The sequence below is a fragment of the Syngnathoides biaculeatus genome, chromosome 8 (assembly GCF_019802595.1).
Source record: "Syngnathoides biaculeatus isolate LvHL_M chromosome 8, ASM1980259v1, whole genome shotgun sequence".
In the NCBI taxonomy this organism is placed as follows: Eukaryota; Metazoa; Chordata; class Actinopteri; order Syngnathiformes; family Syngnathidae; genus Syngnathoides; species Syngnathoides biaculeatus.
Genome location: NC_084647.1, coordinates 14,204,619 through 14,232,365, shown reverse-complemented (window position 1 = coordinate 14,232,365; position 27,747 = coordinate 14,204,619). Strand labels below are relative to the sequence as shown.

The following is a 27,747-nucleotide window of genomic DNA, read 5'->3' as shown; positions in this document are numbered from 1 at the left end:
TCCACGTTGCCTCACCGGGCACTCATTTGATCTCTGGTGACACAGCGCAGTGACAGCATGAGAACTTTTTATTTTCTTTCTTTCTTCTTTTTTTTTTTTTAAGGAACAGCTTGTCTAAAACAACATGTCTTTCACCTTTGGCAAGGCTTAGTGTTAAGCAGATTTAAATTGTGAACATTTAGGCAATAGTGATGGAAAAGCATTTTCGAGAGGACACATTGTCAAGAAAAATAAAAATGAGCACTAATACGGTAAGTTGTTTTTCAATATTTGTATAGTTCTATGCATATATCAATTAAATATTGGATGTATACAATTATGATTTGTGCCACGTCATCCTGATTGTCCATCCAGCCTTTTGTCCTCTTCGTCAGATGTCTGTTATTTAATATTAAAGAGTATAAATTGTCCATTGATTGTGGGTTAGATGTGAATTTGCAGCCTCTAAACTTTTGTGCTTCAACTTGATCTGCTGGGCCAAATCAGTCAAACTGTAGATGTGGTTAGAAAAAATATTTGACACCTGTATGTGGAATGTGTATATTTTTTATTTTAAATAAAATATATGCATTTTAAAAATTCATTTAAATATTAAAGCCAATCAATATGTCACATTGTTGTGCTACGGCTGTTCACACTTACACGGACCTGGGTTAGAATTGTGACCTGAGCCTTTTGTTGAATGCACTTTCTGTGCGCTCACTATATTTGAGCGTCCCCCACTCCCGACTCCCTCGCAACATCTCACAAGCATGTATGTTAGATTCATTGGGGATGTATTTCATTAACTACTGTGGAACTACTCCAGAATAACGTGAGGAGAGAACCTTTGTATTGAGGAGATGGATAAAGGAGCTGTCTAAAGTGTCATTGTCCTCTTCAGTGGGTGGCCATTGGCAGGACCCGACCCCCAAGTCACTCAGAAGTGATGCCTCAGTATGTTCACCATTTGGCCCCAAAGTCTCTGCCTGAAATCACCCCTGCGACTCCACAGCAAAAAGGTACTTTACCTTCTAAACCAAAATGTATAAATACAGAAATAATGATGGTGATCTCTTAATTTACCTAACATTGTCAAATCTAGGCCTGTTTACAACATGAAGTTGATATTCTTTAGAATTAATGGAAACAGGTGGATACTATTTTAATTTTCCCTTCTGCTATCTCTTATGCAAAGTAACTTTTCTCCTCCTCACTACATTACTGCCAGAGGGGAGTTTCAAATACTCAACTCTGCTTACTATTTTTTTTTTATATAGTTATTCTGTTTATTGAAAACCTTTGGGCCGATACCCCCTCTGTTAAAATTTTCCAATTTTGTATTTTTTTCCACAAATTCTTACTATTGATCCACTACCATGTTTGGCATGTTATTATCACAAAAGCGAATGCTATGCAGTTTTTTTCCCTCCTGCTACATATACCTGGGGGAATATACCTGTGTGAGTTTTCTCCTCCCACATCCCAAAAACATGCAACATTAATTGAAAACTCTAAAATTGCCCCTAGGTGCGATTGACTGGTAACCCGTTCAGGGCGTACCCCGCCTCCTGCCCGTTGACAGTTTGGGATAGGCTCCAGCACTCCCGCGACCCTTGTGAGGATAAGCAGCTATGAAAATGTTTGGATTGATAAGTTAATATCTCTAAAACACCCCCCAAAAAAACAGTAAATCAAATGTAACGGAACTTCAGATTGTAACAGGTGCTGGTGTTATCCTTTCCAGTAAATCACTTTTTTCTTGCCAACAACACAATGGCTCATTAAAGATAACAACATGCAAAGGCAAATATTGTTTATACACGAAAATATGTAACATATATACTCTATGGGTATATATGTCTCCTGGATATACACACACACTGGATGACCCAAATTCTAAAACTGTCGAGTTTGTCTTGAATACTGCTAAACATGTTGTGTTTGTTTTGTGATAGATTCCAAACAGAGATGTGTCAAGTGGATTGCGGTTCCTGCAATCTGCTCGCTGCTCCTCTTCCTCCTGGCCGGCATCCTCTTGGCTTATTACTGTAATTACGTCCTTGTGTATTCCTCATCGTCAATGGACCAAACCATAACACCGTGACTTCAAATATCCATACTGTGTCCTTTTTGACAGATTCCTCCGCCTGCGTGCACGGAATCCCATGCGGTGGTAATACAGGCTGTGTGTGGGAATCCCAGTGGTGTGATGGGCTGGTGGACTGCCCAGCAGGCCAAGATGAAGCTTATTGTGGTACAAAAAAAAAAAGTCATCATTGTGTTAATTTTTGTTCCTGAAAGAATCCAAAATAAGAGTAGCATGATAAACAAGTGGTTAGTCCTCGTGATTGGCCCTAATGAGGTCAAGCGCTGCAGAAAATGATTGTCGGCCAAAGAACAAATGATAGACTGTTTCTAAAATGACATTTATTCCAGTATTGAATATTTCCAACTGGTTTACTTTCTTTCTGTGGTCAGTAAGACTTCATGGCTCCAGTTTCCTGGTTCAGATCTTCTCAACTCACAGAAAACAATGGACGACTGTTTGTTCTCATGGCTGGACAGCCCAACAGGCCCGAACGAGCTGCCGGGACATTGGATACAGCGAGTAAGAAGAGGTCTTGTGTATTTGGCTCTCGGAAGATTCCACATATATATTGTTGTGGTTCTTGTTGTGTGCTTTGACAGGAGCACGAGTGTTACATGGGGCCTACGTCAGGCACACTCTGATGATGGCTTCTTGATGGTGAAGTCGGACCCAAACCCTCACGTCCCCATAGTGCAGCAGGTTGAGTTCAGGTTAATAGAATATTGAACTTTAAGCTCCCATATTTTACCAAAGCAACTTTTTCCTCATATTTAGGACGTTACATTTGCCCAGCGGGAGAGGTGTCAAACTAATTTTTGTGGCGGGCCGGATTGCAGTTAGTTTCCTCCAGAGGGCCGTTATGACTGTGAAACTATAAAAATATTTAATACTCTCGTCATATTACACACTAAATTTATGAGCTCGTGTTAGATTCAGAAATTGAGGGTAATGCGTTTTTTAACTAATCATGCTTGGTAACGCAACATTGCTTGTAATATCTCAACGTTACCATTTATGATATATGACATTTTGAAATTTTACCGGAGGTTTTCACAAAACTCATGGAAGTTGATGGTAGAATTCCCTCCACGGGCCACATAAAATGATCCGGTGGGCCGGATCTAGCCCCCGGGCCTTGAGTTTGACACCCATGACGCATTCCGGAGTTCTCGATGTTTTTCCTCACAAGAGTCCTGAAATAGCAGATAATTCAAATTTCTTGAATCTATATGCATCACTTGGGAAAAGGGGGCATTCTTACCCATATATGAACAGGAGCGTGTACAATACTGGGTCAAACAGTAGTAAGTAGCCATCATAGGGGCTTTTTCCAGATACTTGTGCAACAAAAACCAAAGTATTTTTCGAAATGAAATTGACACTTTTGAACTATGTCCATGATAGCATCACCAAAATAGGGGACCTTTAAAAACATACAGAAGCTAACTGTGTCCCAATTGTCCTGTTCTTTACCTTCTGCAGCAATGACTGTCCGGACAACACTGTTGTGACATTGCTATGTACAGGTATGGCTTATAATACTTTTGTAGTAACTTTTTCTGTTAAAAACGCTCCGATTCTTGTAACAAATTGTAATTGTACAAAGATTAGTCTGCCCAAACTTTTTCAGTTTTGCACTTTAATAAATAGGCTAAATACTCTTCCAGCTCAGGCTTCGTTTTACCTGTAAGCCCACAGAGAAAAACCAAAATAGAACATGATTGCAATTTCAGTGAATGTTTTGTCGTTTCTGTGGTGCTCTTTCATCCCCCAAGATTGCACCCGAGGGGTAAACTCCAGCAGGGTTTCTAAGGGCCAGCAGGCCTCCCTCGGGTCCTGGCCGTGGCATGTCAGCCTGCAGCTGAAAAATTCCCACCGGTGTGGAGGTGCTATCATTTCCCCCTACTGGATTGTCACAGTGGCTCACTGTGCGGTAATGTGAGTCTTCACAGGTTGGCAACGCTCGTAATACAGTAGTTGTGCCATCCTTAAACCAACTCCTCTGTTTTCTGTATGTTCCGCAGGACATCCAGCCCTGAAGACTGGTCAGTGTATGCGGGGCTTGTGGACCCTTTGGGCATTCTCTTTAACCCCGCTCATGCTGTGAGTCTCATCATTGCTCACGAAGGCTTTGACAGAATCACTCACAAGAACGACATTGCTCTGATGAGACTCACCAAACCTCTAGACTTCACCGGTACGGGACGGCAGAGCAATTTATTGTGTACCATCAACAGTGCAGTCCAAACTACTAAGTACTACTTATTCTGTATATAGTAACTAATGTTCAATGCTCCAGTCATGCATGTATTAGTGTGTCCGGTTTCGCCTATAGTGACTTGACTCCATATGAGAATATTGCACCCCTTTTAAAGGGAGTGACAGAAGCCACTTCCATTGGGTAGGATTGAAGTTGGCTGGGAAAATGCAAATGTCTCACTTTTCAATGCGCCTTTGTACGTCGGTCCACGAAATTACTAATCGCAGGGCTGGCATTCGACTAGTCACGAAAATAGAGCCCCTAAGGACAGTAAAAGTGTGTTTTCGGAATGGCGGGGAAACTGTAATACCAGGGAAAGACACAAACATGGGGAGCGTAGATTCGAACACTGAACCTCGACTCTGTGAGGCAAACAATGTTCACAACTGTCAGGGATCGCCTGACTTCTTAAAATATTTTTCAAATAATTGACACTGTGCCTCATTTAATTGTTACATTCGCCCTGCACAGCGAGCTAGTGGGTAGCACATCCGTCTCACATTTCTCAGGTTTATGGTTCAGCCTCCCTATGGAGTAAGCACCGTAATTTCCGGCCTACAGAGCGCACCAGGTTATAAGCCTCACCCAATACATTTGTAAAGGATTTGGTACATACATACGCTGCAGCTGTGTAAAAGCCGTAAATGCCCAAATTGAAATTCACATTGAAACACGAGCTATTTACAAAGAAAGACGGTACAGAGAGTTTAACGCTAGCGCCGCCGTGCTAACGCTAGCGCTAACAGAGCCAGTTAAAAAAAACATACCGGTAAAGGTCACTGAGACACGGCAGTAACACGCTAGCGCAGCGCTAACAGGGCCGGACCGGTAAAAGTCTCTCCCTCGGCACATATATTCCACCGGTGTCACTCTTACCTTTTCAGCTCGAGTGCCCCCTTGCGGCCGTGAGAAAAAAAAGCACAAATTAGCCGCATAAACCGCAGGGTTGAAAGCATGTGAAAAAAGATGCGGGTTATAGGCCGTAAATTACGGTAAGTACAAGAACCATAACTAAATCCTCTCACTGTCATACAAACAGCATTTTTTGTGGGGCCACGGGGTGGATTTGGTGCTTCGGTCTTTTACCGATTTTGTAGCAATCCCCAAGTAGCCCACAAAGTTTTTGGGGTTTATAGGACACAATTTAAAAACGCTCATGTTACATGTCAGGTTCCCAAAAGTAATGCAGAAGGAAAAATAAGTGTACAAATGAGGGACTCCTTTCAAATAAAAGCCACACTTTAAACAGAAATGATATATTTTTAAGATACAGTATGTATTTGCCTTGACAGCCTCCAGTAATGTTGGTCCCGTGTGCCTCCCAAACGTTGGTCTTAACATCTCCGTCCCTGTAAATGGCTGGACAACAGGATACGTTGTTGCTCTCAGCGGAGGTAAGGCACTACACAAGCTGATACTTTGTCTGCACAAAGTATATAATTATATCTACACACAGTTTACTGTATATGTATTTTACTTGTTGCGATCCCTGTTTGCTGTCTTAAATGAGATTATGTACATTTCTGTCACCATTTGAAATCGTTCCCATGTGTCTTTGTTTCAAAATAAAGGTTAAGGAATTACATTTGGTGGTTCTGTCTCGTGCCAATGGCGAGCAGAGCTTTCGTTACTGTACACTATAACGAATTTACGAACGAATTTTAATTTATAACAATTTAGTGATATTGTTACTTTCTTTTGGCCCCTTTTCAGTCCTGTCCAGTCTCGTTTTTAAATGGCCGGCTAGCAGCTAATCTCGGTGGTGTATAAATAAAATCCAACTCAATAAAAGCTCAAAATTCCAACCAAAAAGAAATCCTTTACTTTCTATACCTACATTAATTTAATATTAGAACACTACTTTTGATACTAAAATGCAGCAAAATGTCAGGTACTTTAAGACGTTTTCTTTTCTCCCAAAGTCACCATAATTTCCGGTTTACAAGCTGTGACTTTTTTCACCCGATTTCAACACTGCGGTTTATGCAGTGATGTGGCGCTAGCGTAAGCGCACCTGGTCATAAGCTTTGGTACACAGAAAGAGTTTAACCATATTCGCTCCCTCCAAGGGTAAAGTAACTCGATTTGGGGGCTTTCATCATGCGAATTACCGTAATTTCTTTTTTGGTAACTTTTTTTTCACACGCTTTCTAACCCTGCGGTTTATGCGGTGATGCAGGTAATCTGTGCCTTTTTTCTAACGGCCGCAAGGGGGCACTCGAGCGGAAAAGGTAAGAATGAGACCGGTTGACTTTATGTGCAGAGGAAGTGACTTTTACTGGCCCTGTTAGTGCTGCGCTAGCGTTAGTGCTGTGCTAGCATGTTGCTGCTGTGTTACTGGCGTGTCTCAGTGATATTTACAAGTAAGTTTTATTATAACCGGCAGTGTTAGCGTTAGCGCTAGCATTAGCGCCACACTAAACTCTTTCTGCGTACCGTCTTTCTTTGTAAATATCTCGTGTTTCAGTTTGGGCACTTAGAGCTTTTACACAGCTGTGGCGTATGTATGTACCAAATGGTATTTACTTAACAAATGTACTCGGTGACCACGTGCGCTCTGTAGGCCGGAAATTACGATAGCTGAATCGTCACATATTTGCAAAATTCAGAAAGGTGCAGGCACATTTTTAGAAATAAGCAGAGAGCGAAATCGATTGTGCAGGCACTCCAGAGACCCGTCTACTGTATTTGATACAATTACCCATAATTGAAAGTGACTTTTCTTCAGGTTCAGCCGTCCCCCTTCAAAGTTACACATGATCTCATAGGCTCACCTAAAATGCATGTAGCTCGAGATGAAAAATGTAACGTGATGTTCTGCTGCGCCTCAGACTCTCCACACCTTATGGAAGCTCAGGTCACTCTGACGAACGCTGCGGCGTGCAACAGCTCGGCGACCTACAACGGACGAATATCGAAGGACATGCTGTGCGCCAAAGGAGTGCAACCTGGATCGGACGCATGCGGGGTGAAGGTCAGAATCAGCTTTATTTTATTTAAGGTATTCCAACCAAGATGTAGTTTGCAGAAAACCAGTAAGGAGTTGTTGCAACAAAACAAACCTTAATAAACATGTCAGGTTCAGCCGCAGCACAAAATATAAAACATTGACATCATGAGGCGGAAAGAAGAAGAGAGCTCAGTGTCGTTCCTTTACTGCGAGAGGCAAACAGTCACGATCCAGGTACAGATAAACAAAATGCTGTAAATACAGTACATGATTACACTGAGATACTTTTCCGTTAGAAAAATAAAAGCTCAAATGTGATTAAATCATCCGCATGAATTGTGATAAAAGCCATGTGAACTAAGACAAATCTGCATTAGAATACAAAACACGGCTGAAAATAATGTCTTCAAAATATATCTACAATTGTTTAAAATCAGTCTAATGATTGCGCAACTATAAAATGTAGATATTGACAGACTGGTGGAATTATTGCACCATTATCCTGTCATTTTTTAACTATCTCGCTGCTAATATGCCTCCAGCCAACTGTAGAGCAGCTCAACGAATGAACTTGATGAGTTCTTTGCTTAGACCGACAGCGGCGGGCCTGTGGTGGCTCAGAGCGACGGCTTATGGTGGCTGCTTGGGGACAATATTTGGCCGGAAAGCTGCAGCGACCCAAACAAGCCGGGTGTTTACAGCAACGTCACCTTTTTCTTGGACTGGATACACCATCAGATGAAGGTAAACAAAATGAAAGATCTCTTTCTACTTAACACATCATTTTTTGATTAACAACACTCCCTCGCCCCACAATAAAAAAAAACACTCCTAAGCCAATTATTTTTTTCAGGAAGGCAAATGTTCACGTTTCTATATATTTGCAGAAACATCAAAATGACTGAAGACATGGAGACCACAAATTGAACTGAAGATGCTGTTTCCCAATGGTTTAATCTCCCCCCGCCCAACCCATATCATTGGCAACATAGTGTAAGTTGTTTACCCAATAATTTCTCATTTTGTATTTGCATAACCTATAAGTCTGCAAATGTTTATGTTCTCTCTTTCTGAAAACCCAGTTTGAATAGTCAGTCATGCATTTTATATACTGTATTTTCCACACTATAAGGCGCACCTAAAAGCCTTTAATTTTCTCAAAAGCCGACGGTGTGCCTTATATATGGATCAATATTGAGCCTTTATTGCGGCTCCATCTAATAGATGCGTAACGTAACCCCAACCTCTACTGCAGCGTCTATTCTATGCGCCTTTTACGGTGCGCCTTATATAAGAAAAAAGTTTTGAAATAGGCCATTCATTGAAGGTGCGGCTTGTAGTGCGGAAAATACCGTAATCATTTTGATTTAGTTACCACTATTTTACAATTACTACAATTTAACGCAGCGGGCATAGCCATTTTCTTTAAGGCAGCTTTATTCACTTTTCGGTTGTGGCATAGCTTGCTTTATTACTTCAGACGTGAATCGTTAATACGTAATGTTCAGGTGTCTCTTGCAGTTAATGAACGACAAAGTGACTTCACATCACAAATTAGAACAAAATCCCAATAATAAATGGTCTTTGTCAGATTTCATGTCTTTTTTTTTTCACAATCATAGCCAGTCTTCTTGTGAATGGGGATGATTATTTCACCACAAAACAGCAGAGGTTGGTAGTTGTACTGTTACTTTGAAACTGGGGTGTCAAACTCATTTTTATCTCAGGCCACAGTGTTGTTGGGCCGTTATGACTGTGGAACCAAAATATTTAATCATCACATCATTTTTACATCATCAATCTATGAGGTAGTTTTGGAATCAGAAATCAAGGGTCATGTGTTTTTTTTAACTAGGTGACACAAAAATGCTTGTAATATCTCAACAGTTTATCATTTATGATATAAGACATTTTGAAATTTTACACAGATTTTTACAAGAATCATGGAAATCTCGATTTGGCTTCGTGGGCCACTTAAAATCATGTGGCAAGTCAGATCTGGCCCTTGAGTTTGACACCTGTACTTTAGAAGAATATGACGAGTGAAAAAAAATAGTCCTCTAGTCACTTGAGTAAGACGAATAAAATACTTTGGAAAAATTAATACACAATGTGGTCATGAGTTCTTTATTTGCAGCATTTACAATCTTAGCACATGAAAAATACACTCATTTTATTTATTTATTTTCAAGAACTCTGCTTTCTTCGGGGGTCAGTTGCTTGCAGTCGCCATCTATTCCACTAGATGGCACTAGATACCACATTTAGGTTTTAAAAAGAAGCTACAAAGCATGTTCGGGTCGAGGAGCTTTGATGTGCCTGTTCTTGAGTCAGTCAGTAAGTTAAGTAAGAAGGAATACAGTATTACTTCGTTGCAAATGTGCAGTATGTGCCAAAATTCAGAAATATTCAAAAATCACATTCAAACACATTTCAATATCCAGTTGAACACCAACACAATAAGTACAACTACATGAAGACAACAGCACAGAATTGGCGTCAGAATTGTACATCAACTTGGGCTTCACGAGTGCAACCCAAAAACTGGTCTTGTAAACAGAAAAGTGAAAGTCGCCCGTTTTGAGACGCTTCTGGTCAGAGCGTAGAGGCGCTCTTCACCTTTTTACAAAAACAAATTGTCAAAAGGGAACAGTGGATCAGCTTGTCTCAAAACGCAAATAATTTGGACCGGTCCTGACACACGGCCTCCAATACGGTCAGCAACCGTTCGAGCAGCTTTACCTTCCTCGCATGTAACCGTAATTTGGGAGGCGAATTGAAAAGGAACAAAGAGGGTAACAACCGTCCGTGACCGATGGGAGGGGAAACGCATGCTGCAACAGACCTACCAAAAAATGATTACAACTGCTGGGCGAATGACAGCTGTAATACATGCGCTACTCACAAAAGGTTCAAAAATTCTGGTTCCGGGTGAAATTTCACGATGAACCCAAAAGATACTTTAGAGCACAGGTGTCAAACCCAAGGCCCGGGGGCCAGATCCGGCCTGCCAACCCAAATTCGGAGTGTCACTTTCAACTATTATTGTAAAAAAAAAATTGTCTTTGCAAATTGTCTCGCATCATAACCGACAAAGTTGAGATATTACATTTTTGTGTTACCAAACATGAGTAGTTGAAAAACACATTACCGTTGATTTGATTCCAAAAATATTTCATAGATTGATGATGTAAATATGATATGATTAAATATTATGGTTCCAGAGTCATAACGACCCTCTGATGGAAACCGGAACCACGATGTGGCCCGCGAGGGAAATGAGTTTGACACCCCTGCCTTAGAGCTTGTGAACTTTCAATCCGACCTTCAATTTTTTGGAACGCTTCACTATTTGCTACAGATACATGTCAATAAATTAGAACATGCTGGAAAGGTTAATTTATTTCAATAATCACATTTTTATAGATTTTGTACGTGGATGGGAAAATACTTTTTAGGCCAATTGCTGCCAAAAAAAAAAAAAAAAAAAGTGGAGTTTTCGTTTGCTGTACGCGATGAATCCAAAAACTCCAATTATGAAATATTTTCAGTGCAGGGACAATCTATATAATGTATAACTTACTTTTTTAATTTATTAACTACTAAAATATCTCAATCTTTCGACACTATTCTAAGTTATCGAGTGTTTATTTTGTCCAAGAAAAGCACAGATTCATATTTTTGCTTCAGCCATCCGCATGGACATGGGAGCACTTCAAGGGTTAAAATACAAATCGTGACATCATTGCGCACCACTGACAGTGTCTTTTGAGAGTTTATCAGGATTGTCCCTCTCCAAAGTGGCGGAACCTTCCCCGTCAACCTCATGGTGCGGCCTCACCCCTTTTTCCACCTCGGCGGCGGCGCTTTGCCCGCCGGCGCCCAGCCCGATTGCGCCCGTCGCCCGCGCCTCCCCTCTCAGTCACTTGATGCGGTGCCGCACCAGAGACGACTGGTCGGTTATCTCCCCGGAGTAGCCTCGCCGTCGGCAGGGCAAGACCAGGAGCAGGACCAGGACCACCAGGATGACGGCGCACACGGCCATGAGAGCGTAGGAGATCACCCAAAGGAGAGGCTCCCGCAGCGCCCGGCCCGAACAGTCCGCCGCCACGTCCGCCGCGGAGAAGGGCCCGTCGATTTGGGACAGAGCCACCCCGCCGTTCACTGCAGAGATCGGGAAAATGCAGACGCCATTTTGAACCAGCTAGCTATTCCGAACTCTGATTGGTGAACGAAACTCCCGTTGCTGAAAAAAAAAGGAAAGAATTCCGCCTACAAAGCTTCAACAATCCTCAGTTCCCAAACATTTATACCAAACTACTATTCATTTCAAAGTTCATGATTATTTGCTAAAAACAAACCAAGTTGTGTGTCCCAACTACAAAAGTACACGATGCAGCCTCACCTGCGCAGTCGCTGAGTGCGAAGCCCAGTCTGCGCTGGGCACGATCAAAAACCACGTAAAAACCCTCCATGACGGTGGCGCCGATCACGAGGCCGTTGGCGGATGAAGAGACCCCAAAGCGGTAGCAGTCCAGCGTACCGTCCACGTCTGTGATTGGCTGGATGTACAACTTTAATACACAGATAAGAAAGCGTGATGACGATATTCTGTAAATCTTTTGAGGCATGTCCCTGCGGGCATTTCCGTACCTGAGGAAGGATGGTGATGCGGAAGGATTCACTGGTGTTCGTGTGCCTTAGGTAGATGGACAGTTTGGGGAAAAACCGCCAGGGGGTGTCGCCCCTCATCCAGCAAGCCAGCTTGGTCCCGTCCCAGAACCCTGCCGAAAACTCCTGGATCTGAATGAGTGAGAGCGTAGCAACACAACAACAACTTTTGAGTTCGAACTCGAGATGAATTGATCTAAGGAGGGATAGAAGTACACCGTATTTAAAGACAAACTGCATATTCCGTAGTCTGCCGAAGAAACGGCATCCCTGAACAGTCGCACTTTGCCATCCCGCCCGACATCTCGTAGCCCCGACAACGCATTTCATCACCGGCTGTCGGGAGACGGCGGCGTACCAGAGAGCTGCGCGTGATGGCGTCCACCACCGCGTTGAAGACGTTGACGGGAAGTCGCAGCAGCGTCGTGCCGCTGTCGACGATCGCTTTGTCCAAGTTATACTGAAAAAGAAAAGGCGAGAGGGAGGAGTGTGACTCGTCAGTTCGGCAGAGAACAAAAAACACACATCAGTTCGACTTCTTTCTTGAGCTGAGAAACACGAACCAAAATGACCTTCAGCCCTGAGACAAAAGAATTTTGAGAGACTTACCGAGTTCTGGGGAAGTTCACTCAAAATGTGGTGGAGACGATCATTTAATAATGGACCTCGGCCATGTGCCACATGCTCATATCGGACTCAATGGGGTTATTGATTTGACTTACAAAAGATGGGTTGATAATTGCGACAAGGATCATCCTTATTGATTTTTTTTTTTTCTTTTAACCTTTGATCTCAACTACCATACTTCACTCGAACATGTGAGGCAGGCTAGCTGAGCTACTTTGTTTTTGTTTAGCAAAGGATATAAAATACCGACACACCCAGTGTTGAAAAATCATCCTTTTTTTTTTTTTTTTAATGTAAAAAAAGTCCCATCATTTCAAAAATAAAAGAATATATATATGAATGTGGTGGCATGGTGGATCAGCTGATAAAGCGTTGGCCTCACAGTTCAGAGGTCCGGGGTTCGATCCCGGCCCTGCCTGTGTGGAGTTTGCATGTTGTACTTGTGCCTGGGTTGGTTTGCTCCGTCACTCCGGTTTCCTCCCACGTTCAAAAAACATGCGACATAAATTGGACACTCTAAATTGCCCCTTGGTGTGATTATGAGTGTGACTGTTTGTCTCCATGTGCCCTGCGATCGGCTGGCAACCAGTTTAGGGTGTACCCCGCCTCCTGCCAGTTGACAGCTGGGATAGGTTCCAGTACGCCTGCAACCCTCGTGAGGATAAGCGGCAAAGAAAATGGATGGATGGATATATGAATGTACAAATCAGGGGGACAATACATTGCACGTTTGATAGCGTTATCAGTAGGAGTCTCTTTGTCGTCTTCTGACTCATATTGTTAAACTCTTGTTAACAAATGCTCTTCAAATCTATAAAATTATGAGGATGCGTGTCTCTTTTGTGGAACCCTCACACATTTTCAATTGGACCTTTTTTTTTTTTTTTAAATTGCTTTGGAGGCCGTTTTTGTCATGTACATGGACATGTGCTGTGGGTTGTTGTCATCCATCCATCCATCTTCTTCGCCGCGTATCCTCACAAGGGTCGCAGGGAGTGCTGGAGCCTTTCCTAGCTGTCAACGGGCAGGAGGCAGGGTACACCCTGAACTGGTTGCCAGCCGATCGCAGGGCACATAGAAACAGACAACAGCCGCACTCACAATCACACCTAGGGGCAATTAATTTTGCATATTTTTGGGATGTGTGCTCGGAGAAAACCACGCAGGCAAGTGGAGAACATGCAAACTCCACTTCGGGGGGGGTCCGGGATTGAACTGGGACCTCAGAACTGTGAGGCCAACACTTTACCAGCTGATCCACCGCAGCGGGGGTTGTTGTTATATTAAAATTAAATTCTGAAGTAAGTTTTGGTCATTGTGTTGAAACGGTGTTGCCTATTTGACCAAATGCAACAATCACCTCTCTGCAGTCAAGGTCCAGATTCTGGTCGCCAACCTCCAGCTTTAAAACCTCCACTTGGTAGTACCATTCCTCAACGATAGGGGTGTACCAAATGGACCCCCGATACAGAGATGGTTCAGCCCCACCCATGATCTGAAAAACACACACGGGGGAAAACAGCAGACAACATTTTATCATCAGATCACAATAAAATAGGAATTTCCTTCACAAGAATTCACATCTTCTCTGGTGTTTACATAAAGAAAATATCAATGGATCCGCACATACTGGGGAAAAAAAAATGTTGGCCTTTACAATCCACCTCTTTGATGTATTGTATTGCCATCATTTATTTTCCAATGAAATTCCTCCGCGTGTAACCACTGCTGACTACTCACAAGACTGCCACCCGGGGGGTCGACCGAGCCGCCCGCCGACATTCCAGTGCCGCACATCTGGAGGGAAAAGACGTCGGGGATAGCGAGTTGCCTCACCACAGAGTCGAAGAAGGGCTCCACGGTTGAATCTGGCTGATTCAGAGAAAACAAAACAAAAACCACACTCGCTCATTTGCGCTCTGGACGAGGTACTTTTTCGCCGCTCGCCGTTTCTGCAATCTATGATTTTATGTAGTTGCTGGCAAACCAGGAAATTCCTCCGACATTTAAATAACACTCAAAACAGTGGTTGCATTATTTGAGATTCATTTCCCAGGAGATGCGGGGCCATAAGACAGTGATGAGGGAAGCAAATAAAGCGGGAACGAATCCGCGAATCACACGGCTTAATTGATTACAGCAAAGGTAATCGATTCAAATTCCTGACGTGATAACCGTGCATTTTCTATGCATGGCTATCAGTCCCTATTTATGATACAAGTACATTAATTCATTTAAATAATGGGCATATCATTATGTGTCACTATTATCATGCCAGGGGTTGCTGTACTCACTGTACTGATGGAAATCTTTTAATACGTTTGATTTGTGCTTTAGCTGTTCTTGCCCCAACAGTATCGAAATTATTGCATGACATAACAAGAGGCGGGGCGGTGCCTCAACTGTAAAGATCAGCTGGTAAAGCGTAGGCCTCACAGTCCTGAGGTCCCGGGTTCAATCCCGGCCCCGCCGGTGTGGAGTTTGCATGTACACCCCGTGGCTGCGTGGGTTTCCTCCGGGCGCTCCGGTTTCCTCCCACATTCCAAAAACATGCAAGATTAATTGGACACTCTAAATTGTCCCTAGGTGTGATTGCGAGTGCAGCTATTGTTTGTCTTTGTGAGCATAAGTGGCTAAGAAAATGGATGGATATATCGGGAATCGGACAACTTGCAACAGCCAAAAATCACATTGATACTTATTTTTCTGAATTATGAACGGTGGTGGTTGATGACCCCAGTGCGTCCTACGACCGCATATCAGGGTCAGAGTGTAAACAAACAAACAAAAAAAGTCAAGACATGATTTAAAGTCATCATAACGACATTTAAAGTCGACAGGACGCGGTTTAAAGTCATCGTGATGAGATTAAAGATCTCCATTAATATAGTTACGTACTATTTAACACATGGACTAAGTTGTTGCACTGCAGGAAATCCACATTTATCAATTTTTACGTTAACAGGGATCCACACATCAATCTTTAAATCTCATTATGACTTTCAATTTAATCTCTTTTCTCGTTTACCTTAATTCCAACAGGTGTCGTCTAATTTTCTTTGTGATACAGTAAATTTACATGTACTGTGAACGTTCTTCAACAAAATCTGGTTCACATCAAGTCAGCCCAAATGAATCTTTTTGGTCTTTTGAGCAGTACACCTACTAGGGAAAGATATGCCATAATTTCATGAGATTAAGAGAGGTTTTACAGTTTTACAAACACAAAAGTTTAACGAAGTGAATAAAAGTGTGTGAAAAATATGAAACTAAGGCTACGTACAAGTTTGAATGTTTTGTACCAACTGTGACGCGTCGACCAAGATTAAAGTTTTTAAATAATCAGATTTCACTTGAGAGAAAACAGTGCCTTAACTGTACTGGATTGCTACGCTTCATTAGGTTGTATAACAGCATTTTGCATTTTCATTTCATCCAGAGTTCAAAATCACTCAAATTAGGTGAATACCCTGCCTTGTGAAAATAAACCAGCAAAAACAATCAAATAAAAACATTGGCTGTTATGTAACATCACCTGGGTGAAAGGTTTGATCCACAATTCAGTCATCGTTGCAGTATCTTTGGTGAAGTTCCCCCATGTTTTAAAAAAAAAGGTGTATGAAATAAATCATCGTGACATTTTCCCCTCACACCGTGTTTGCTGGGCCTTTCGCATCACGATTTGAAAGCACATGCTCATATCACATCTTTTTCAAAATGCATTGACAATGGCAAACTTTTTGAAAATGCGCAGCAGGTCAGGCCTGAATGTCAGGAACGGGTGTATGTGAATTAAAAGTAAGCCTCAAAAGCCATGACATCAACTCACGAGCTCGCCCACTCATCATGTGACCTGTCAGCAACTCTCACGGAAGATGGTGAAGATAAACACACGCGTGTTTTATTTTTTTTTTGAGTGCGTGTGTGCATTTGTGATGCTAAACATTTAATAGAACCAGAAGTGGGACCAAGCGCAATGTAAGAATATGTAACAGACGTCACAGTCCTGGCTGCCCAGATCGATGTGGCTAAACACGACACAAGTTAACAATAATAATCATAATAGAAGAACAACGCAGATGTTTCAATATTCTGGAGAGGGTGACGACACATACAGTAATCTTCATCTATGAGTATCGTTATTTCCGCAACTTTTTCCACACGCTTTCAACCTTGCGCTTTATGCGGGGATGCGGCTAATTTGTGCATTTTTTCTAACGGCCACATGGGGGCACTCGACCGGAAAAGGTAAGAATGAGACTGGTGGAATATATGTGCAGAGGAAGTGACTTTTACCGGCCCTGTTCGCCCTGCGCTAGCGTTTGCGCTGTGCGAGCGTGTTGCTGGTGTGTTACTGGCGTGTCTCAGTGATATTTACCGGTAAGTTTTATTTTAACCGGCCCTGTTAGCGCTGCGCTAGCGTTAGCGCTGTGCTACCGTCTTGCTGCTTTGTTTCAGTGATTTTTACCGGTATGTTTTTTTTTTTTTTCTTCAACTGGGCCTGTTAGTGTGGCACTAGCGTTTCCGCAATAGCGCTAACTTTACCGCAGTGGCGCTAGCGTTAAACTCTCTGCGTATCCTCTTTCTTTGTAAATATCTCATGTTTCAATGTGGGCACTTGCGGCTTTTACACAGCTGCGTCTTATGTATGTACCAAACAGTATTTCCTTTGCAAAATGTACTGGGTGAGGCTTATAACCAGCTGCGCTCGGTAGGCCAGGAATTACGGTACTTAATTCCTCTGTTTGTAAACTTCTAGTGTACAAAAACTGTTCGCTTGTTTTTACACGTCACATGAAGAGTTATGTATGCGTGAAGTTGACTCGCTTTCCGCAACAGGATCGCCAAAGTGTAATTTATTATTTTTTTTTCATGCATCCATTTTCAAACGCTTTTCTTGTTCAGACTCCCTGACGAGCTTGGCGCTACATCGAAACTGGAGACTTGACAGACTGGATTGTGTTTGTGAAGGCTCCACTGAGGACAATCACACATGAAACATGTTTATCTTCCCGATAATTTCGGGAGCAGCGCAGGTTAACTAACTTACCCGAGCCAGCATGGGATAGGCCAGCCCGAGGATGCCCTGCCAGTTGATCCCAGGTAGGAAGAAGCCCTCCGATGACAAGATGGCGGCTATGTTGACGCTGATGGTACCGTTTGGGCCGTTGGGGATGGAGATGAGGTCAACGCCAAGTTCCCCCATCCAGTTTCCCTGCGTGTACCTGACAGCTACAGTTTGGCCCTCTGACCTGAAGGAACTGGAGCTACATGAAAACACACAGTAAGGTATTTACTGTATGTAGGACAAATTGGTGACATTAAAGCAAAATTACAAATGAGGATTCTATCTTAACGTCACAAGAGTCAAACCACTGAATTAAAATGTTACTTTTCAAACCGCTTAATGCAGCATTTGAACATTTTCCAACGAGCTCGAGATACTCACAGTGCGGTGTCGAAGTAGCGAGTAATAAACGGGTGTGAAGCAGCAGCCACTGCAAAGTTACTGCTGCCGGTATCCACCAGGATATTCAGCTGAAAGACACAGAGTAGGAACTGTTTTAACAAACATTGACTTGTGGTAAAATCTATACCCTGCTCTAATTTGCAGAGATTATATATTTCTTTCAACAGATTCTAATGGTAGGCAAACTATGATTACATATGATGGACCTTTTCCATAGAGTGGTTAAAAAAAAAAAAAATGTTGCTTGTAAGATTTGATCTACAACATTGACCTTGATCAACCGTAACAGCCCGCGGCAACAGCTTGAGAGCATGACCTGTCCGGTCCTACCTAACACTGACTGCAGTTGAGATAATGTCATCTTCCAGATATCAAATGAAAGAACGAGATAATTTGACACTGAGGTCTTTAACCTTTACCACAGAAAAAAAAAAAGCTCACATTAACACCTTTGTGCAAGCAAATCCCTCACCCTAACAAGCTAATTCACCAAATACCTCGCAGCCACCTGAGGCGTGAAGCACAACTTCACGGATCTCATGCCAAAAAAAAATGCAAGCTCGAAATCTGATCTGTCCCCAACACTCTTTTATGCCTTTGATAATATTCAGTTCCAGTAAAACATCTGCAAAGTATTTAATGGCACTTTTGTGCTCATTTTTCCCTCCCCAAAAAATTCACTTACACTCTCTGACACTTGAAAGGTCAAATGAAAACCGATGTAATGTGAAAAAATTAATAAGTTCCATCGACACATTTACAGGCTTTAATGGCGTGAGCTAGGACCACTAACAATAACATCTTGTATTTCGACATTTTTAGCTAAAATTTCGGCATTCAAAGGGGTTCCCCGAGTAGCAGACCAAACAAAAGAGTCGAGGAGATGCTGTATGTTGAGAAGTAATGATGGTATTCTGTTTTACTCTAATTTGAAGATGTTTTTTGACCATGATATTGGACAAAAACAACGAGGACAGAAAACTCTATTGTGACCACGTCCCTTGGGAAACACCCAAAAGAAACACTCCAAATATAGAAATGTATAAGTGAGGATCTCTTTTGGATTAAAAATGAGATGTATTCTACAAACAAGAAAAGCTCAGTTACTTCGCCCTTTGCTGATTTTGTTACAGGTTGACATCAGAATGTGAACACTTCTAACTTATAATCTATGAATTGGATCATGAAAATGATCACCGACTAATATCTGGATGCGGCTTTCATCTTGAGAAAATAAGTACTCTAGTTTTTGGATTATAAGCCTCAGCCAGTACATTTTTTAAAAGGAAAGACCATTTTGTACATACATAAACCGCACCTGTGTATAAGCCCCACATGCCCACATTGAAACTTGAGATATTTACAAAGACGGTACACAGAAAGAGTTTTCAAAGTCTTAATAATATACCTTAGCTTTTCGTCCCAAACAGTGCCTGTGACGTAGCAGTGACACAGTAGCAATACGGCAGTAACACAGCACTAACAGGGCCGCCTAACAAAAACATACCGGTAAAAGTCACTGAGACACGGCAGTAACACAGCAGCAACACAGTTCAGGCCACCTGCTTTAAATACCTCTGAAGGCTTTTTTCGTCTTTTTACATTGCTCCAGTTCGTCCCGCTGCCGTTTCCAGCATCTCCCCATCGATTCATTTATGCCAGCTCAATTTCTTTTAACTTGAAAAGCTGCGTCATATGCATTTTTTCTTGCATTTTCCATGACGGTGTGTTCATGCAAATTTTATTCATGCACAAAGCTCAAAGTTACATTAAACTTGCGTGTTCCTCGACATATATTCCTGGCAGCTGTTACAAAAAAAAATGCATAAATTAGCCGCACCATTGTACAATCCGCAGCGTGTGACAAGAGTCACGTCTTATAGTTGGGAAATTACGGTAATGCTTGTACATAGCCAGTCAATAAATAGAAAAAAAGGGCATAATAAAATGTTCTTTCAAACCGCAAACCTAACGACTCTCTGTTTCTTGCTATATTTAAAGTGATCCTGCAAAAACGTGAAGACATTTTCTTTGGTTCACGCTCGGTCCAGTTTTATCACACCGTCTTGGCACTGAAACCGGAACCTCGCTTGACATAGATGGTTTCCAACAATGTGTTGCTTATCACTTCCTCCTGATTGTACTGGCACCTCTCCACGCATTGTGACTGCGCCATGTAAAATACAGACTGTGTGTTGCAGATTGCATCACTATTATGGGCCTTAACTGGACAAACAAGCCATGTGATACTTTAATGTGGAGTGGAGCGAAGGGGCAAGTTGGGTATTTCCTTCTAGTAACTCCGCCTATATTCTCTGGTGACGCTGTTACTCGCTCAGCTTGGCGTTGCGCCTCAAATACCCCCACTGCGATGCTGAAGCGAGCGGCCTTTAGTCACACGCGCTTGATCTCTCGCTGTCTAATCGGCGGCGTCTCTGTGGCGACAACGTGCATCTGCCACCTGTTTGTTCCAATTAGCAGATGCGAAGCTCTCCAGCCGACACCTCGCCCCGTCTCTCTGCCGCACGCGAACACATGCGGCAATTAGTGGCTCGTTTAGACACTGCCTCGTTTAACACCGCGAGCGGCGCAATCACGGCGCCGGTTTATGTTAATAATGGTGATGGCTTAACCCAATATTGTAGAATCACAGGGACACTTTGGTGCTTCACTAATAACGGCTCCGTCATTTATGTAATTAGTGAAACTTGAACCGTTCCTATTATGACGTCAGAATCTTGCAAGCACTCAAAACAGAAAGATGGTGAATTCACCGCAAACGAATACTGAGTGAAGTTGTCGTTTGTTCAAGTATAAAAGCAGATCACGGAGATCCCCTCTCTGTGATTCATAAAAGGGCTAAGTATTTCCTCCAGCCATCTGTTACCTGAGCCGCTTATCCTCACAAGGGTTGCGGGAGTGCTGAAACCTAGCCCAGATATCTTCGGGCAGGAGGTGGGGTACACCCTGAACTGGTTGCCAGCCAGTCGCAGGGCACATGGAGACAAACAACCAATTCAGAGTCTCGAATTCATGCATGTCTTTTGGATGTGGCGAGAAACCAGAGTTCCCGGAGAAAACCCACACAGGCACGGGGAGAACATGCAGGTGGAGTTTGTGGGATTTGAACCCCAGTCCCCAGAAGCTCTAACCAGTCCTCCACATTACCGCCCATAATATAATTATCAATGTGCTGCAATTTATTAACACAGTCACTCACATTTGAAAAATGTACGGGTGTGGTCAGTTACTCCCGCAGATATAAAGTTGCAGGGGTGTGTTTTGTCTGTAATTATGAGTGTACCCCTTTAAGAGCGGAGGGGGGCGGTGTCAGGTAAACTTGGACGTAGAAGTAGGCTGAGCAGCAGCTCGTGTGCTTCCGTGTTAAATAAATAAATAAGATGTCAGGCTGTGGTTCACTGCGCTGGATCGGTTTTCATGTGCGCCGAGAGTGTGCGACAGTGTGCAGTGGCGCAGCTTAGAGGGAACATTGGTCAAGAGTACACAAAATAAGCGACATCTTTCAATACCTATGTATTTGTAGACGTAACAAATCTTAAGTGTGTAATTTTTCGTGCTCGACTGTGCAGATTTGAGAGTGTGATGGTGCGCAGGCGCAGACGCGCCCGTCAAATCACAGTGACTGGTTAACACATTGAATACTTTGTCACAGTAGACTGCATTTGTGTATTCTTGAAGTCTCAGACGTAGAGTCTTATGAGTTTTGGTTTTGATACTGTATCGTTCCAGGCTTCAAAATCAAAGAATTGACAGGGAAGAAAACACAATTGTGGGTGGGTTTCTTGGTGTATCTTGTGCAATTGTGACCATTCTATCTACGCGCCTCACTGTGGACACGCAAGCCTCCAATACTGAACCAAATCACAAGATGATGAACCGAAATGTGGCTCACGTTGAGTCTCGTAAACCTGCCACATCCAAACCTCTCTTTAGTGATACAATCTGCAGAAGACCTCAAGAATTTGACAAAATGTCTGCACTGAATATTTCAATTGTACAGCTTGAAAAAAGAAGTTGTGTTGGAAATACACTTTAGCAAGTGCTGCTGAGGTTGACAAAGCGGGGCAGCGACACTGTCGGCTGAAGTGCTAAGCCTCTCCAAAAGCTCTAATCTGTGAAACTCGAGACAGTTGAGAACATTGAAGTTACTAATGAGCTCATTTGCAAAGGTTTAAGCGGCGTAGCAAACACAGAACCAATCAACAGTAATCAAACTCCAACACCCTAAAGCAGCATGTTTTTTTTTTTTTTTTTTTAATAGTCCAATCCGCCGGGGAGCGCTTAGTCGCCCTTAAACATTAATATGATCTTGTTAGGCACTTCATATACCATGTAGGCTAAATGAAGTAATTCACACAAGCATATTTCTGTGTAATGCTAATAAAAATGAGCAGGCACAGCCATGATTGGTGAGTGGCTGCTCGGTGCAAGTATGGGGCAGCTCAGTGCTCTTGGGAGCCTCGTAATCCCGGTCAGCTGCCTGCTAGGAAACAGTGGTTCTCACAGGCGAGCATCAGGCGACGATCATGTGAGCGCAACTGAGCGAGGTTGAGCCTACCTACACACCTCCAGGCTGCAGAGAGCAGCTGCCGCATGCGCTCCACAGACACCACAGTATCCCGACCGTGCGGGTTCTACACAACCCGCCGCCGAGTTGCATGTCCAAAGATATCGCTCAATGTTGAAGCCACAATGCTACGTGATACTCCCCCCCCCCGCCATTATGATAATCTGAAATCCACGGTTTTACACTGCCCTCCTTTACTTGCGGGAATTTTTGTGTTTCCAAATGATTTGTCTGATTAATTCCGTTGAACATCGTAACATTAATGCCACAATGGCTGTAAAATTCAGATGGCATATTTTTCAGCAAGTATACTGTCTGCCTCAAAAGTCACAGGCACAGAAAATGAGGAGGTAGACCATATCAGGAGGGAAGTGACTGACGTTATTCACACATCTCCGTCCTGGACCCTAAGAACGTGGAGAAAGTGATGTTTGACCGAAAATGACTATGTGACCAGTGTCTTTATTACGGTTGATCACCAAAAAAATCTTTAATAAAAAATCATCACACAACAATGCTCATAAAGAGATAAGAGACTTCAAATACTTGGGGTCAACAATACAGACCAATGGATAATATGTTAAGGAAGTGAAGAAACGGAATCAAGGGGGGGTGGAACAGTTGGCGGAAGGTGTCTGGTGTTCTATGTGACAGAAGAGTCTCCACGAGGATGAAGGGGAAAGTTTATAAAACAGTGGTGAGGCCGGCCATGATGTACGGATTAGAGACGGTGGCCCTGAAGAAACAACAAGAAGCAGAACTTGAGGTAGCAGAAATGAAGATGCTGAGGTTCTCGCTTGGTGTGAACAGGTTGGACAAGATTAGAAATGAGCTCATTAGAGGGACAGCCAAAGTTGGATGTTTTGGAGACAAGGTTAGAAAGAGCAGACTGCGATGGTTTGGACATGTCCAGAGGGGAGAGAGTGAGTATGTTGGTAGAAGGGTGCTGAGGATGGAGCTGCCAGGCAAAAGAGCGAGAGGAAGACCAAAGAAAAGGTTGATGGATTTTGTGAGGGAGGACATGAAGACTGTGTTTGAAAGGAAGATGCACGTGACAGTCTAGAAATATGACACGTTATGGCAACCCCTAATCAGGACAAGCCGAAAGGAAAAGAACAACAACAAAAAGTATGTGATGGCTGAATTCTTGGGCAGGGTTCCACAATTCCGGTTTTGATGTATTCATACATGCAAATTTTTAATTTACATGAACATTTTTATTTTTGAACAGGAAGAGTAACTCTGTTTGCTCAGTTTTTGGCCACCCACAACTGACTTTCTAAAACCTCACCCACGGTGAACCATTTCAAAAAATGAAGTTTTAGCAAGGGAAAAGTAACTCCATCGTCTGATGTTTTTGTCGTCACGCTGATCGTCTGACATTTTTCTGTTGTTCCTGTTTTGGTAACTCGATATTCTAAAGTTACTTTCCTCGACTGCCTGTCCGAATGTATTATTCATTTCTTGGTTTCTTGAATCGCTGTTATTGTTGCTGCTCCTTTTCTGGAAAGGACTCTCCACACGAGCTTGAAATTGACTGGAATAGCCCCGCAGTTATTGTGGTGCCATGCCACTTGTTTCTTTGTCATGAGCTCGACATGTGTGCAACTTTATTTTTATGTACTATGGGAATTTACTAATTGCGAATGGTGTGAATTGAGATTTTCTAACCCTGTTGCGTTTTTTTTTTTTTTTTTTAATCTACTAATGTGACAACGCATGTCTGAAATGTGTACAGTCGATCCAATGGGACCAAAAATAGAGTGTCTCCAATAGGGATACACTGAAAATTCTGTTACCAGACATTTTTAGCCGAAAATGGCCCAATAGTGCATTTTGGGTTATCGGACAAAAGACTTTTGTTACCATAACAAAGAGGCCCAAATAGGATGATGAGATGATGCAAGCAAAAAGCGCAGCCAGTCCACACGTTTTTGTGGCAAAAGCTTGGTGGGCCACCAGCGATGATTTGGCATGCTGCGTGGGCGACTCAGTCTGGCAATTTCGAGGCCACTATGGGCCGTCAAAATCTCGGCGAGATTAAAACGATCAAGATACATATAGCAAAATAACTCTTCCTTGATGAACATGAGACGCGGTCATTAGACTTTGATAGATTCCAATTGTCCGTGTTTTGAGAGAATATAAATGATAAATAATATTGCGAGTTACTCCACGGTGAACAAATTATGCGGCATCTGTAGAACCACGCAGAGCTAGGATAACGCACACGGTGCATTAACAGTGATATACAGCTGGCGCTAATGTTTGTAGCTTATTGCTCTAGCCGTGGGAACCGACTCTGTTTCTACAATCAGACAAATCGTAGTTGAAAATAAAGATGATTGTATTCATGGACCCTCGTGAGCCTTGCTCCCTGGGCGTTAATTGAAATTGGAAAACTTGAAAGATTTAGCCTTGTCAGATTTGACATGTTCATAAACACGTAAATTATGTTTGTCTTTTACAGTACCGTAGTTTCATGTTCCATGTCATGAACAACTTTTCATGGAAAATATTCAAATCAAAAGGTTGAAAGTAACAGGGACCATTTTTTAAAGTGATTTTATATCGTGGTATGGTACAGTATGTCCAAATAGATTGCTATAAACCCCCCCTTGCCCATAAAAAAAGTGTTAGATTTTTTTGTGCAGATGATATACAGTCATTGCCATAAAGGCAATTGTACTAATTGCCATTAATCATTCATTTTGTTATTTTCAGCCTTGGTTTCCTCATTTTTGGTTTTCAGTTTCAGACAAGTATTTTCATTTTGGTCCGTCACTAGTGTCTATAAAATCTCCACGATTTGACATATTTATCACGAAATGAAATGACGACACAAATCGGTAAAATGAAAGTTTTGTGGTTCGTTTTATACACGTGCATCATGGCACACGCAATCAATGACGTGTTCCTTTCGGGTTGTTGAGGTCGGTCCTGTATCTTTGTCCGGTGCACAATGTCTTGAACATAAGTTCAAAGAAAGAAGTCCAGGGGAGTAACATCTGGTGAACGAGGTTGCCAGCCAACTGGGTCATCTCATTTCTATCAACTGGTCTGGAAATGTTTGATTTTGGATTCCATGGATGTGCATCCCCATTGTGGTGACTAAAAGCTTAAATCACCACTGAGTGCATGGGGAAAATCTCATTAACATATCTATCAATTGTATTTTGCCATTTTTTTTCTCTCCATTGTAAAGTTTCAGACTTAAATACACTTTCAAAGACACCAGGAATTAAACTTCCTCATTTTCTCCGAGCAGGTATGTGAATCATGTTGTGGAAAAAAGAAAACAGGTTCCACCAAGGTAACAAGTTTAAGGAGGAAATAGCTGTGCTTTATTGTACGCAGTAATCTGGTCTGTTTGGGTAGTTGGTTTTAAGAATAGAAAATCTTTATTACATATTCGCCCCCTCCCCCACAGATTAGTCCTGTTTCTCCAGATGAAATAAGATATTCATTTATGAGTCCTGAAAGTAGCCCTTACAAGGTGTGTTTGAGAAGTTCCGGGACTTGTACCACAACGTAATGTATATTCCAAACACAAACTACAGGTTTTCCCCCTTGGAACAGATTTGAAATATATATTTTGTGACACAAGGCCTGCACCTTTCCTGGAGTATTTGATATTACATCCCTATATAATAATAATTCACTGAGTTGCAGGCAGTTTCTTTATGTGAATAGATTACTTCATATAGAGAATTTATTGTTTTCTGCACATCATGTTGTCAGAAACATGAATTGATATTGAGAAGTGGGTAAAACAACTAATTCGCCCTGCTAAAAAAAAAATTCTACAGAACATTTCTAAAGAATTTCTAAAATAGAACTTCAGGACCCAAGTAGGAAATCACAGCCAAAGTTCTATAGAACAAGTTATTCTGTACAAAGTCTATAGAATTTTTATAGAAAATTCTTGGTTTAAAAAAAAAAAAATCCAAGTACCATTTTAATTAATAAGAGGGAAACTATGTGTGCAGTTTTTTTAAGACAAGTTTTCAAAACTGGTACTTAATTGACAGTAAACTTTTAAATTTGTAATTCAAACTTTTACTTTAGTACATTAGTTGTATCGAGGTATACGTTTTACGATTTAAAAAAAAAAAAAACGGAGAGATGTATGTATTGCCATTTGTTTTGGACACATGCAAGTTATATACCGAAAAATCAATACAGTATTTAATTTATAGATCAAATTCAGCCAATTGTACCTGTTGTCCGGGCGTGCCGATGAACATTTCCATGTAGTATCCTCTTCCGGAGTCCCCTTGTAGGTTGCCCACCATGTCCATAAAGTCGACCCGACCGCCGGGGTCGGAGGCCAACGACAGACCCTTCCCATCGGGAGCGAGCGCGACCAGGCGAGTGACAGACGACGACACGTTGTACTTCCCCGGGAAGATTCTCAAAGGTATGGACAGAGAACCCTTGGCCACGCCGAAAAGGGAAACGCCGCACACCAATGCCAAAATAGTGCCGTAAGCACAACGTGCCATGGTCCTGCTGTTTTCTCCTTCAATTTGGGGGCGCTCACGATTCCAGTTACAAAAGTTTGGCCCTGGGAGTTTGTCGGGAAGCCATTATTGAAACTCCATCACCGCCGACTTCCGCACGCCAAATAGAAACTGTTCATGTCCTCATTTTGACAATGTGGCCGACGATTTTTTTTTTTTTTTTTTTTTTAATGCAGCTGTGGGGAAAGAGAAACTTGAAGTTACTTCGCCTTTTTGGCGAAGAACACGTTTCCAACATATTTACTTCCTGCAGGTACTTTCAAAATAAAAGAAACGATCGTCTTTCAAGTGTTGCACAAGTTCGAAATGGGAGAAAGATGTTTAAAAGTAATAAATGTTGCCGGAGTGGTATTTTTGCCTGACGTCTGTGCAGGCAACGTGTGTTCAATTCCCAGTTAGTGGAACGTGAGTGCTAATAATGGCTGTGTCTTGCCCCTGACCGGTCTCTGACAAGCAAGTAAAATAATATTTTGCTTTACCTATATGATATCAATATCTAAAAAGTAACCCTGTCCCTATTATTATAAATCGAGGTTATTAAAATTTGTTTTGGGATTTTCTGTATGTGTGATTGCTCCAGTTTAAAA

At 42.2% G+C, this 27,747-nt stretch overlaps 2 protein-coding genes across 3 annotated transcripts; one reads left to right on the top strand and one right to left on the bottom strand.

Moving 5' to 3' along the window:
* Window positions 1-3: 3 nt before the first annotated feature.
* LOC133504383 (transmembrane protease serine 2-like) lies at window positions 4-17,571 on the top strand. Of its 2 annotated transcripts, XR_009795939.1 has the most exons (14): window positions 4-251; window positions 884-1,001; window positions 1,938-2,030; window positions 2,120-2,236; window positions 2,461-2,590; window positions 2,671-2,781; window positions 3,554-3,597; window positions 3,847-4,009; window positions 4,096-4,268; window positions 5,624-5,725; window positions 7,163-7,305; window positions 7,873-8,025; window positions 8,169-8,274; window positions 17,485-17,571. XR_009795939.1 is itself a non-coding variant. In XM_061826572.1 (13 exons), exons 1-13 carry the CDS (start codon window positions 192-194, stop codon window positions 8,184-8,186), a joined length of 1,425 nt encoding a protein of 474 aa, XP_061682556.1. In that variant the 5' UTR covers window positions 4-191; the 3' UTR covers window positions 8,187-9,370. The 2 variants fall into 2 exon arrangements, 1 of the variants encoding a protein (XP_061682556.1); XM_061826572.1 differs by lacking the exon at window positions 17,485-17,571 and having other exon boundaries at window positions 8,169-9,370.
* Window positions 9,395-27,498, bottom strand: bace2 (beta-secretase 2). Its single transcript, XM_061826571.1, has 9 exons — window positions 26,858-27,498; window positions 18,029-18,117; window positions 17,630-17,846; window positions 14,320-14,451; window positions 13,940-14,074; window positions 12,311-12,412; window positions 11,935-12,084; window positions 11,687-11,855; window positions 9,395-11,445 (listed from the first exon to the last, which is right to left on the bottom strand). The coding sequence occupies exons 1-9, from the start codon at window positions 27,140-27,142 to the stop codon at window positions 11,204-11,206; spliced, it is 1,521 nt and encodes a 506-aa protein (XP_061682555.1). The 5' UTR covers window positions 27,143-27,498; the 3' UTR covers window positions 9,395-11,203.
* Between the last annotated feature and the right edge of the window lie 249 nt (window positions 27,499-27,747).

Bases quoted from the DNA above. Each gene is read 5' to 3' on its own strand.
- LOC133504383 (XM_061826572.1), top strand. From the start codon at position 192: ATGGAAAAGCATTTTCGAGAGGACACATTGTCAAGAAAAATAAAAATG. The intron at 2,782-3,553 runs GTTAATAGAATA...TACCTTCTGCAG, and splicing joins GTGCAGCAGGTTGAGTTCAG to CAATGACTGTCCGGACAACA. The intron at 4,010-4,095 runs GTGAGTCTTCAC...TATGTTCCGCAG, and splicing joins GTGGCTCACTGTGCGGTAAT to GACATCCAGCCCTGAAGACT.
- bace2 (XM_061826571.1), bottom strand. From the start codon at position 27,142: ATGGCACGTTGTGCTTACGGCACTATTTTGGCATTGGTGTGCGGCGTT. The intron at 14,452-17,629 runs GTAAGTTAGTTA...TCTCTGAATCAG, and splicing joins CCTATCCCATGCTGGCTCGG to CCAGATTCAACCGTGGAGCC. The intron at 12,413-13,939 runs GTGATTGTTGCA...TTTCTTTTTCAG, and splicing joins TGGACCTTGACTGCAGAGAG to TATAACTTGGACAAAGCGAT.